The following is a 12,830-nucleotide window of genomic DNA, read 5'->3' on the forward strand; positions in this document are numbered from 1 at the left end:
TAGGTGAAATATATCAATAAGCTCCAAACAAAAAGACTTTACCTTTTCAGGAGTGCTGGGCTTCCTCCCTGAAAATAGTAAAAGCTTACATTCAGAAAAAATGAAAGGTAAGATCATTGAAATTTCTATGAAACAAACAGGTTTTGAACATCATTGAATGTGAATTTTGCAGATTGAAGCATTCGGCCTCCTGACGCGTAAGCCAAACAGATTTTTTGGCTTTGCAAGGAATGACAAAACTGCAGTATCCCTTCTTATACATTTCAAAGTGGCATGGTTTACAAGCGTATTTTCTATGGTTCAACTTTGAACTGCTGGATACTTTTATGCCATTTTATAACAAATGGAAGTGTTTAATAAATAAAAATCATAGAGTATTCTGTTTAGATTTTAATAAATAAAAATCATAGAGTATTCTGTTTAGATTTTAATAAATAAAAATCATAGAGTATTCTGTTTAGATTTTAATAAATAAAAATCATAGAGTATTCTGTTTAGATTTTAATAAATAAAAATCATAGAGTATTATGTTTAGATTTTCTGTAAAATGTGGTTTTCAGGTCTGAAACAAATACATTTGTTTTCCTATTTTTTTCCAGTTCTCATCATTCTTTGAAGTCTGGGTGCCAAATTACATAGAGTGATGTGTGCAGTTTCCTTAGGTTTGTATGCAAAAGTTATTTTCTCTTTTAACCTACTAAATATTTCCTTGTTCATTCACTTAAGTAATTGCCTCAAACCTTTCTTGCAGAGGGATCTCCTAATGTCTTTCTGTTCAACTAGTCCTGAGCAAGGCTTGCAACTTCCCAGATACAATTTCTCTTGCTTTGTAAGAACTGTTCATATTGTTTATTCATAAACACATCACCTTGAGTGTGATTGGATTACAGTTCCTTTGGTTGAGCCTTGTTCATTTGCATGCATGATATTCAAACTGGTAATTTTGAATAATTAAAAAACCCATTGATATTAACACAAGCAAATACTGACCTGGTCCAGGGCTTTCTCTTTCAAATGGTGGAGCAAGGCGGTCCAGTGAGGGCTTTGTGCTTCTGTCTATAGAAGGAGCTGGGGCTAAACACAACAGTTGTGTAAGATCATTTTCTACTATAGGTCAGTATGGCTTTATTTTGCATGGCCATGAGCTGCTGTTACTGCTTAGAATAACATCTGAGGCTACATATAGTAGAAGAGAGTGGGGCTGAGGAGCAAAAATGAAGCACTATATAACATTTCAGGAAAGCTTTATAAGGAGAAAACCAGCTGTACTTACGTTTCAAAGGCTTGATATTCCTGTCTCTACTCAAGTCATTGTTGCTTGGTGGAGGAGGAAAAGCTGGCAGCTAAAACAAATGTTTTACATATTGTTAAAGTGTGTCTTCACCTACCCGTTTCAGTTTTAGTAAATTAACCTGCCACATCACATCTGCCAATCTTGGTCTCTGGTATAGCACAAGGAATAGGTCTCTGCCCATTGCAGGAAGGATGGGAGCCATTAGCGCTCCTGAAGAATGACCTACATATACAGGGTTTTGTTACAGGCAGAATTCTGTTTTGTCTCACAAGGAATGAGAGATGTTATCTTCAGGGAGGGCATGAGTAAACAAAATAGCAAAGATAAAAACTGGGAGCTTCAACAATGCTGTTGTGCCTTTTCTCCCTTCAATGCAGTTCGTGCTGGTTTTAAAGTTAGGGGATGTAAATTTGAAGTTGGGAAATATATATTAAGTCTGTGTTACCGACTGTTGCTGGGTCAGACAGCACTGTGCTGTCAGCAGCTGCAAAAGATGTTGGCATCTAAACCTAGATTTTCCAGACAGATGCATTCCAATGTTGTGGTTCCTACTGCCAAATGAAATAGATGAAGTATTAAGAAGGAAACATACAGAAGCACCTCTTCCCCCAAAGGAGGCTGGTACTGGGGATGGGCCGGGTCGTTGGGGTGGTACTGGAGGCTGTTGCGATGATCGAGTGGTTGGAGGTCTGTCTAGAGGAAACAAAAATCCCAAACTAAACAACTACAGAGTTTGATTCTTTTATTCTCATTAGATCTTTATGAAAAAGGCCCCTGCAATAGCCTGTGTACTTAATATATCATAAATGGACAGTTGCTTCATAATCAATGGTGTACTGGTAGTTACAGGCTCATGAATCCCTTTGCCTCTGAGGTGGCTATCTGTGCTAGTCAGCTGGCCCACACTATTTCTTTTCATTCCCTGCAGTGCAGGGACTGTGTGAAACACCAGCCAGTCTCAACAGCAGGTTTGAAGCCACAACTGCAGGCTGCTGAAGAATCAGGCATGAAAACTTTGCAGGCAGAGAAAGGGACACTTTTTGCCACTTCTGTGACAGCTTGCTCTGTTCAAGATTGCATGCTAATGCTGATACAATACGCCTGCGTGTTTAGCTTCATACAAGCTCAGACCAAAGGCCTGAATGTACACATCATGTGAAACTAACGAAACTTACCTTTAACCCAACAGAGCTTGTCTGAAGTAGAAAATCTAGCTTCAAAAGTCACAGAGCCACCAGCATGCTGTAAGTCTGTCACTAAATCTTGTCCATGAACTACACGGCTGACTTCAAGAAAAAGCTTTCTATATTCCATTACCAGATATCTCAAACATGGCTGATAACGCGTGGAAATACCTTTTACAAATTATTAATAACACTTCATTTTTAGTTATTACCTATATAATCTGTGTTGTTTGCAAGTGACTTGGCAGGAAATATGACATTGTGGTGTGCTTCATCATTACTGGATGGAGGAGGCTCATAACCATCACTGTCATGTTCTGCTTCCTCAAGTTCTTCTGTTGGTGATTCATAGTCAGCCTCATCTTCCTGTTCCTGGTCATCATCAGGGCTTTCATAGTCATCATCTTCATCCTGGTAAATGTACATAAAAAATGATTGCTGTACCAGGATACTAATAATCACTCCAGTGCAGTTTCCTTGTGGCTTTTCACTGTGGTGGTTTTCACTCTGGAGGATATAAAGGTTTTACAACCAGTTGGAGTGAAAAACTTCACTGTGGAAATAAAGTGAGGAAAGGAGGCAGCATTTTCTTAATGCATACAGCATTCACCAGCTTCAGAAAGGAAATGAGTATCATTTTATAACAGGAAGTGCAGGTGAAGGTCAAGATAAGGTGATTGCTTGTTGAAATACACAATGCCTTTGTGTTAGTTAACAGGCAAGGCACCCTGAAAACACACTGGAGCAGCAGTTGATGCCTGTTGGTATTCATTCTTACTTAATAACATGTACTCTGCAGCCTGCAACTCAACCTTGAAAAATGCTTCAGAAAAAATGAGGTCTTTGGTATGGATCCTGGTGCCCTCCACTGACCAGAACCAAACCAGCTTCACACAACTTTCAGGACCTAGTAAGATCACAGTGAAAATATGGTAGTGGTCACTGCACACAACTTCTGTGCAATCTGCCAAGGCTGCAAGGAAAAGAATGCTCAGTTTGTCATTGGTATCTTGGCTGAAATTCTCAGCTTAACTCTGCACTGAGGGGCTCTGTAGTTGATTACTTTTACTTTTTGTGCTCCTAAAACAGCAGCAAATCCCCTGCAAACCTATTAGCAAGTGGGATTTAAAAATCCTTCCCCATTTTCTGCAAAAAATCAGACTGGCATCAGTCAGATTATCCATTCAGCTGGCTGAGCTGTGGGTGCTTCATATAATGATGTTCACCAAAGCATTTTCTGTGCTGAAAGGCAAAAGGAACTTTTGCAGTCCAATTGGCTTCAGAAAATCAGATTCTTCAACAAATGAGCTGTAAAGAATAAAATGCCAAGACTTTGCCATTGAGTAACACAGCAATCTTTCCTTTACCAGCCTCCTCTGCAAACAGCTTGGAATCAGTATATAAAATTCCGCAAAGGTTCTGTGGAGACCTGGTCATAGGCTGTGAGCTTCTACTGGAGCCAGTGTTATTGGACTGCCATTCTGAAGCACTGCATTAAGTTACTGGGGGAGACCCTTTTCTCCATGGAGAGATCTGTGTGCAGTGACTCCAGTCATTCATGCTCCTCCTTCTCTTTCTCCTCATCCTAACACCCCCTGCCATTGCTCACTCCATCTGTACTGTTCAAAGTAGACAAAGTAAGAAGGGATAGACCATATACAAGAGGAAATCCATTCAACCAGTAGGTTTTGTTAATCCTAGTACTCACAAATGAAGACCAACCACCATCGTCTTGACCTGCATATCCTGTGTAAAGAAACATAACATGAGGCTTCTTAGCATGCACAGCTTTAAACTACCAAAATGTAACTTGACAAAAAGGACACAACAAATCCCAGATTGATTCTGAACCATGATATTATGTCACAGGAACAAGGTAGGTCTTTCAAAGGCAGGCAGGCATGAAAGGTACCTGAAATAGCATTCTGATTATAGCTATCCTTGTATGAGTTGGTGTACAGGCTGTCACTTCAAGTTTATCCTGCGCTTCAGTTTTAAGTATTATTTGAGGCAGAATGCTTTCAGAATGAGCAGAGACTTTTGATCTCTTTGTTTAATACTATTTTAGCTTTTGTATCAAAAGGTTTTTTTTTAATTTCAGTAGGACTGGGGGAACATGGCAACTTGCAGAAGTTTTAAGTGCTCGTGGCTGCTTAAGAAAGTGATTGAAATGAAAAGTCAGGACATCTAGAAGCTTCCCCCTCTGATAGAGGGTGCTGTTAGGAGTAGGGGCAGGGGGCAGAGGTGTTGGAACAGAAATATATAAGCAGTAATACTTTATGTTGGATTCAAGAAAGGCAGTTAGTGGATGCTCATGCAAATTGCTCTGCTCCTGCTTTTCTTCACCATTTTTTCTATTTTAAAAGTATTTTTTCCTACTGCTTCTCCTGTAACTGCTCTTTATTCTTATTGCAACTGCTTCATGCTCTCGTCTTTGCCTGTTTATTGTTTTGGGTTCTGTTCCCTTGTCCCCTCCCTCCTCTTCCCCTCATTTACTGTGCCCTGCAAGGATTAACTTAGTATTTTAGTATTTTAAGCATTTTTTGTTGTTAGAGGCTCTTTGCCAGCTCACACTCACCTGGGGCTTCAGGACTTTTTTGTGTTTGGGCCCTACAGCAAAGATACAAAAAAGTTAAAGTCCTTCCATTTGCCATTCTTAAAAGTTTGAAGCATACTAAAATCTGTTGTGAATAAAGGTAACAGTTAGCTTTAGCAGTAGAATGAACTTTGCATGGATGAGTTTAACTCTGCCCAAAATGCCAAAATCACACTGCTTTGTACTTCACGTACAGGATCCTAATGTAAGCTAAACTGTCTTGAAACAAATTCAAGTCACTGAGGTCAAGGGTTTAGAAACAAGGGGACTCAGAAAATAAATCTAGCAGGGGCCTCAGTGCTGAAAACTGAAACTTTCTTTCCTAATTCCAGTCAAGCTGCCGAAAGTCAAGTTCAGAAATATTTGTAGGCTTGCTAAATATTCTTATGGGTTTCGATTCTAGTTTTCAACTCCAGTAAATGCAAAGGTGTAAACTCACGTCATCAGCTGATGTAGAAACATGTTATATTGAGTAGGCTTAGATGTTCACCACATAGGAACATAAATTGTTCTTTTCTCATTCAGTGTTCTTGCAAGTTTCTGCTCTTTTAGCTATTGCAAGAATATTACAGAATCACAGAATCATAGAATAGTTTGGGTTGCAAAGGACCTTAAGATCACCCAGTTCAAAGCCCCTGCCATGGGCAGGGACACCTCACACTAAACCATCTCACCCAAGGCTCTGTCCAGTCTGGCCTTGAACACCACCAGGGATGGAGCATTCACAACCTCCCTGGGCAACCCATTCCAGTGCCTCACCACCCTCACAGTAAAGAATTTCTTCCTTATATCCAATCTAAACTTCCCCTGCTTAAGTCTGAACCCATCACCCCTTGTCCTATCACTGCAGTCCCTAGTGAAGAGTCCCTCCCCAGCATCCTTATAGGCCCCCTTCAGATTATATCCAATAAGTTATAAAGTATTAAAAAGTGTAATGATCTATAGGAGTGCAAAATGCATTAATGATGACTTATTTATTCAGTAATGTGTGCCTAAGCTTTTAGCATTCCTAAAGATTGATTGATCTCTGGTAGAAAACTGTATGAAATGTATGTTACTTGGTTCCAGGCATGGCAGAAGTACCTGCGGTCTTTGTGGGCTCAGTCTTTGCTATTGTTAACAGACAACATTAACTAAACAGACTTGGATTTTATATCATTTCAGGCTATCCCTCTGACCCAGGTATTATTGATCAAATGGAGAACAGGTCAGAAAGGATAGATCTGAAAGCTTTGACAAGAGAAGCTGAATTGGTTTACTTACCATTTTGGAAGGAAAGAAAGCCTCCCTTCATTCCTGTTTATTTCTTTGCTTAATTTACTTACAATTCTAGTTAAAAGAAAGACAAAAAATAGTTAGAAAAATATCCTTGAAACTTGCCATTTTCTGAGCTGCTTCCCCTCGATATTTGCTAAACTAACTAAGAATATTGAATTGATCATTGTGCTGCAAAGTTGCACTACAGCATGCCCAATTGAAAACTGGGCTTTTTTTACAGAGACAAGCTTCCATGTTGTTGGATCAAGTTTAAAAACAAGCATTAAGCCCAGCAAGCCTTAGATGCTTAGGGTGTGCTAGATGTCACGCACTAGAACACTGCTGCTTTGAATGATGGCAACTGAATTTGTGTTATTTTGCATGGAAAAGCAGATAATGCTTCAGGAAACAGCTTCCACCAAGCTGATGGTTGCAAAAGCAGGGTTACATGTCCCCTCTGTCTGCTGTATTATTCTGTCTCCCTCCCTCTACAAGATATCACCACCAAGATACACCTAATCCGGGGTCCCTCCAGTAAAGAAAGTACAAAGGTTGTTTTAGTTCCATGTTATAACACATTTGCAGGGCAGGGCAGAAATATAGTGGAATGCATAAAGACTACAGCTTTATGTCTAAAGAGATTTTTCCAAGGCAATGTGTTTGTTGTCACTCATGCATGAGTTGTAAAGAGCAGTAGGGTGAGTATCAACCAAGGAAATGCAATCCTGAGCACAACTGCAGTCAGGAATGTTTATTTCTGATTCTAATTCTGCTGCCATCCACAGCCAGAACAGACATTGGTACTGAGAGTTTTCTCATTGACTCCCCGAGAACAGTGCTGAGGTTGCAGGGCAGGCATCCCTGAGCTGAGTACTGGGAGCTGCTGCTCTGCCATTAATGGAGTTTGCCTCAGCACCTTTGAGTTGAGGCAAACAATTTTGTTTCAAATAATGTTTTTGTTTCAAGGAGAGCTTATGATCAGTCATGGGCTGAAACTGCCTTTCTTACTCGCTTTCTTTCTGAGTGATGCCCCACCGAGAAGGTCCCGTGACAGCCAAAGGAAATCAGTTGCATACATCTGGTGAAAAATATCCCATTTGACTTCTAGCTTATATTATTTAGGTCTGTGTGAGACAGTAATTGCGGATATAAAAGTAATATGAAAAAAAAAACATTAATTCAACATGACTGTCTCAGATTCTAAATTCTGTACAATCTTCACTGTGTTGTTTGTTAGTGCAGAATTCTTTTCCAAACATCTTATTTTGGGTCAATCACACTTCATCTCAGTATTGTAGAATCTGTGTTTATGGCCAGGCACTCACCACTCTATTTTGCTTTTCTTCTTCTTCCATGTCTTTTTTCAGTTACTCTGCAATAATAATCCCCTAGGTTTTTCCAAGTGACCTCATTTGTGTTTGCTTTCATGTCTAACTGTTTTCTGGGCTGGGACTTGAGGACAAGCTTTCTAGCAATCTAGTATTAAAAAAAAATGCCAACATCCTGAACCATGCTAAAATCTTTCTCTTATTTTGACCATCCCTTGTCTTGCCCTTGCTACTTCCCTAATACTTGCCTTACTGTACTTCAGATTGAATGTTAAATTCAAGACATAGGGTTGCTCTGTTGTATTAGGGAAAATTCTATGGTGAGAGATAAGGCTGCCTGCAAGAACAGGCGATTTCAGATCAGCATGGTTACGCTGTCAGAAAAGGGTGAAGAGTAATGTGAAGTTGAGGATTTGTACTTAAGGATCCAGGTATGAAAATAGAAAGGCAGAGGGAGAACATTTTACATTTTTCTTAAGACAGTACTTGGCACTTTTCTATTTGCAGCGAATATTGCGTCACTTGCCCCTTTGGAAGTAAGCTTATGCACAAATGTTAATCATTTAAGAGGGATTACAGCTAAATCTGACACTGTTACCCAAGCAAATTGTACAAAGCAAGAAAAAAGCCAAGTTACAGGCATATGCTTCATATGAGCATATAATGTATGTTCTTTCCCATGCCATCAACATTCCTCTGCATAAGAACTGTCCTGCTGCAGGTGGTAAGGAAGTTGCCGTGTAAATAATAAATTCCACGTGAAACACACACCAGGAAACATTCCAGGGTTAACAGTGCACTGAGTGCACCAGTGCTTTGGTGGAGAAGTGGATTACGGAACTGGTGTGTGGCTTGTTCTCTGGTGTGGAAGAGGTGGAGGAAGGATCTTTCGTAATACTGTGGGTTTTTTTCAGCTAAAGAAATGAAATGAAGATCACTGGCTTTAGAGCTAATCATTCTGGTTATTCAGACTTCCGTGGATAAGAATGAGATGTGTTAGGAAGCTTTCTGGACTAACCCTGGCCTGGCTGCTGTGACCATTTACATCAACTGGGTTTTGAGGAAAACCTGAAAGGAGAATGTTGCTCATCTTATTTTTGATGCCAAAACAATTACTTATTTGTTGCTTAAAGTAACAGTGTCTAATCTTCAAGCTTATTTGAAATGTTTCAGAGCAATGGCTTAGAAAGGTTGTTAGAAGAAAGCAAAGTTAAGAAGGGTAATGCTTTGCAGGCAAGGTTATGACAGAAGTGGGTGCGCTGAGCAGCTGAGTTTGCAGCAGTGAGGAAGGAAGTGCCCAAACCACACTGCTTTCTGAGCCAGGGAGTGGGCGATAGGCGCCGATAAGGCAACAGCACTTGCAGAAAATGTTACTCAGACTTCTCTTTCTCTTTATGCCTCCTCCACCTCATGCTTGGCTTCAGACTGGGAGGAAGATGAAAATCAGAAAAAGTGAAACCTAAACCCAGCCCCAAAGCAGGACTCTGACTCGGCTTTTGCTCACTGAGTGCACATACTGGTCTGAATATAATCCATTCTACGAGAAGGGGATAAAGGAGTTAAGATAGGAGAGAAAGATGAAAGGCAAAGTCCTCTAGGGCCAGGAGGTTGCAGAGTTGCAGACTGAACACTGTCGAGAGCATAACTGGTGCTGAAGTCTTTGTTTTGGCCTTTGGGAAAAGTCTGTTGGGCAGATGCAATACTACTACATTAGCTTCAAAACTGGCTGAATGTCCATTATGTTCTAAACCTTTCAACAACCTTTAGCCTCCCAGCTGAGAGAGAATGTGTGCACACACACCCACCTCTGCCCATGGCATACCTTCTGGAAAGACAGGGTCCCCACAGAGTGCTTAATGCTTACATTTGCACTTTAAACAGAACGACTTTCAGGCTGTGCTGTGTTTGTAGGGTCCGAATGTGTCCCCTTCAGAATTCAGCTCACTTCCATGTTTGAACTGGCAGATGCAGTGATCTGCTTTAGTGCAATGATGCTCTCTTTATGACTGAAAAATTTCACAAGTGCTATGGCTATGCTACAAGTTTCCTGACCAAGGTGGAAAATTTCCAGTCCCAGATTTGCCAGTGCCCTGCTGCTGAGGAGCTGAAGGGATCAGCAGCCTGGAGCAGTGCCTGGACTTACCAAAAACTTTGAAACGTCTTCTCTCAAGACAATAAGCAATAAGAGTGTCAGTGATTAAACTCAGTGTTTATATCATGGGTCAGGTACTGGCCAACCACCGATGTTATTCTGAATGAGACCATGGCTTTTTCGTGCTCACTGATTCTGATCCCATCAACTGAGGTGCATTCTGTTGAATGTTCTTTAAAACATTTTGAAAGACTCCCATTTGTTGACCACAAGTATAAACCTTTATGACCTTATGTTACTGGAAATAATGATAATGAGCAATAACAAAACTCCGTGTGTCCCTTGAGCCTTTTGTTTCATTAGATTCATGATCAAAATGTTAACTGCATCATGATTAGGTCTGAGTTTCGTTTTGTGCAGAGATTCAGTGTCTGCTGTGTAATATGTACCGTATCCCTTCCCTGTTGCACCAGTGCGCCACTCTTTCAGGATGCCGTGTGTTGTTTGTGAACCTTCAGGTGTGTGTGTTAACCCAGCAGCATTAATATTAACTTAGATGGTTCTTCCATAAGATACAGCAAGTACAAGAGTAACATGAATGAGCTCAACAGAACCCGTAACACTATGGTTTTTAACAGGTTTTCATACTGCTACAAAATGCCAAGTGTTAAGCATAGTGTATGTTTGAAGAAAGCAGGTTGTAACTGATTGCTAAGCTATTAATAACTGAAGAAATGGTTAGGTCAACCCTGATGCTCTCTCTTACTTAGGTTGACAGCTACATTCCCGACTAAAAAAAAAAATCTCTAAAGCTGATGGTCATGCCACAATTATTTATCTTAATTTCCCAGTGGGAAAAAGGACAAAATGTAGGAACAAGATGTTCCTACTAATAGATTACTTGTCCCAAATGTTGCTGGTCCTTAAAGGTCTGTGGCAATGGGATAATGACTGAATGTCTCCTGGGCCACAGATTTCTACCGAGTGAAACTGGGAAAACCCTTTGTGGTCTGGAACCTGGAGACTGGAATCCATCACCTGTAATCAGGTGTTCAAAGCTTTGCCCTCAGCGCCGTAGCAGATCTGTGTAGGTCGCTGGAACAGAAAGGCATGTTTCTTTCCATGGAATGGCAACAATGCTTAAATTCTTAAGACATGTTTAGTATTCTTAATTTTCCACCACGTGACCTGAAGGTGATAGTCTGCATGTTCAAACAGACATGTATATATTCAAGTAGAAATACTATGTGGTGGCATTTTCTGTTTAGCCGGAATAAGCGCCTAGAGCTTTACAGCAGCGCCAGAATCTCTCTCCACTCCCACTTCCCTGTGTCCACCCAGAGCAGTTCAACTATGGCACGGAACTGGCAAAGAACACGTGGCTTTTCTCACCTCCCTTTTGTCCAAAGGAAAGGGTGAAGGTGGTGAGCGGGGCTGTAAACTGCCTTTTACTTTGGGACCTGGTGCCTCAGCTGCGCTTAGATTCTATGTGCATGTAAGTGGGAATGAAAGCAAGGCTTCCATGAGGAGTCAAAATACAGCATTACACAGTTGATTTTATAAACTTTTCTCTAAAACTCCTTTAATAGCAACATAAGTGCAAGAGATCTCAGGGTTCCAAAGAGTTACAGCACCATCACCCTAAATATTCTGAACGACAGTAAAACTTATTATTTTCTTCATTCAGTCAGTCTTCATTTTCCACCTCCACAAGATGTAATGCCCCAACAGACATGTGGAAAAGATTTCCTTAACGATGCCAGTAAAAATCACCTGGTGTACAAGACCTCTCTAAGGCATACAAGAAAGGTAGGAGGCGACCCTAGACGAGAATGGGGATCCCTGCTGGGTACGTGGACTGTGGAGTTTGTTATGATCCCTCAAGAAATCTGTGTATGGCCGCTGCAAGTGCAGTGCATCCTGTGCAGACTTCTTGTCCATTAACTCTTTTGACTGCAGAAAGGTTGCCAGAATAAAACTTGCAGGACTGTTTGGAGATGTCAGCCACTTTTATATGGTACCCTTACACATGTAAATGTTTTAGCAAAGCTTTCCGTAGTCTGCAGCCCTTTTAATGGAGAGTTTTAAAGATTTTGTGAGATATTTTAACTTTCAAAATGGTGTTTAAATCCTTTTTTTTTTGATTTAAAAATAAGCCCCAAGAAAATTCATGGAGATGTGCACCTGTAACACAGCTGACGAGGATTAGCTCTCAAAACTTCCGTTAATAGTAACAGAAGATTGCAGAGGGGTTCTCTTAGTTTCAGGAAATGGCCCATGATACTTCACAGAATCATAGAATCCTGAACTGATTACAGTTGGAAGAGACCTTAAAGCTCATCCAGTTCCAACCTTCCACTGGAGCAGCTTGCTCCAAGCCCCTGTGTCCAACCTGGCCTTGAACACTGCCAGGGATGGGGCAGCCACAGCTTCTCTGGGCACCCTGTGCCAGCGCCTCAGCACCCTCACAGGGAAGAGCTTCTGCCTAAGAGCTCATCTCAGTCTCCCCTCTGGCAGGTTAAAGCCATTACCCTTGGCCTGTCCCTACAGGCCCTTGTCCCAAGCCCCTCTCCAGGTTTCCTGCAGCCCCTTTAGGCTGACCCAGCCCAGCTCTCTCAGCCTGGCTCCAGAGCAGAGCTGCTCCAGCCTAGACACTTAAAGGTTATTGTAAATGTCACAGAATCACCCCAAGTAATGACACGTTTATATTTAGCACTTACACAGTAGCTTTACTCAAAAGTATACATTTAGTATACCACATTTAGAGCCACATACCAGGCTCAGGAGGTGCAGATGGAGGGAGGCTGTGGTTTGCAAAGCCTCTGCAGTTGTAGTGCTGGCTTGTGCACTGGGTACATGTAAGTCAGCATAACCCTGCTACAGTTACTGGAGAGCAATGGCTCTTGTACATGTACATTTTATTCCTGCCAATGGCTGCAGGTGCGACTCTTGCTATTTATATTAGTCATTTTTATAGAACATGCTCGGAATTTAGCACTGTTGTTAAGCAACAGATACTATACAATATGCTAATGTGTGTTTCAGCTTGTAGAAAACCTCTTCCTATTAGGTGAGGTTT

The 12,830-nt window shown here is 41.0% G+C and overlaps 1 protein-coding gene and 1 long non-coding RNA gene across 2 annotated transcripts in view; one reads left to right on the forward strand and one right to left on the reverse strand.

Moving 5' to 3' along the window:
• The window catches only part of LCP2 (lymphocyte cytosolic protein 2), a 30,696-nt gene that overhangs the window by 9,250 nt on the left and 8,616 nt on the right, over positions 1–12,830 (reverse strand). Inside the window, exons 4-11 of the mRNA XM_061456433.1 lie at positions 6,338–6,403; positions 5,057–5,088; positions 4,187–4,224; positions 2,691–2,889; positions 1,887–1,987; positions 1,274–1,343; positions 991–1,074; positions 43–68 (exon numbers count right to left, since the gene is read on the reverse strand). Coding sequence (XP_061312417.1) covers positions 43–68; positions 991–1,074; positions 1,274–1,343; positions 1,887–1,987; positions 2,691–2,889; positions 4,187–4,224; positions 5,057–5,088; positions 6,338–6,403 — 616 coding nt within the window. The remainder of the gene's footprint in view (positions 1–42; positions 69–990; positions 1,075–1,273; positions 1,344–1,886; positions 1,988–2,690; positions 2,890–4,186; positions 4,225–5,056; positions 5,089–6,337; positions 6,404–12,830) is intronic.
• LOC133270859 (uncharacterized) lies at positions 43–2,548 on the forward strand. Its single transcript, XR_009743941.1, has 3 exons — positions 43–107; positions 754–829; positions 2,484–2,548. It is a non-coding gene; the product is annotated as an uncharacterized LOC133270859 (long non-coding RNA).

Source organism: Pezoporus flaviventris, unplaced genomic scaffold, assembly GCF_033815535.1.
Source record: "Pezoporus flaviventris isolate CSIRO_AGI_PZ_B2104156 unplaced genomic scaffold, CSIRO_AGI_Pfla_v1 ptg000023l, whole genome shotgun sequence".
NCBI lineage: Eukaryota > Metazoa > Chordata > Aves > Psittaciformes > Psittacidae > Pezoporus > Pezoporus flaviventris.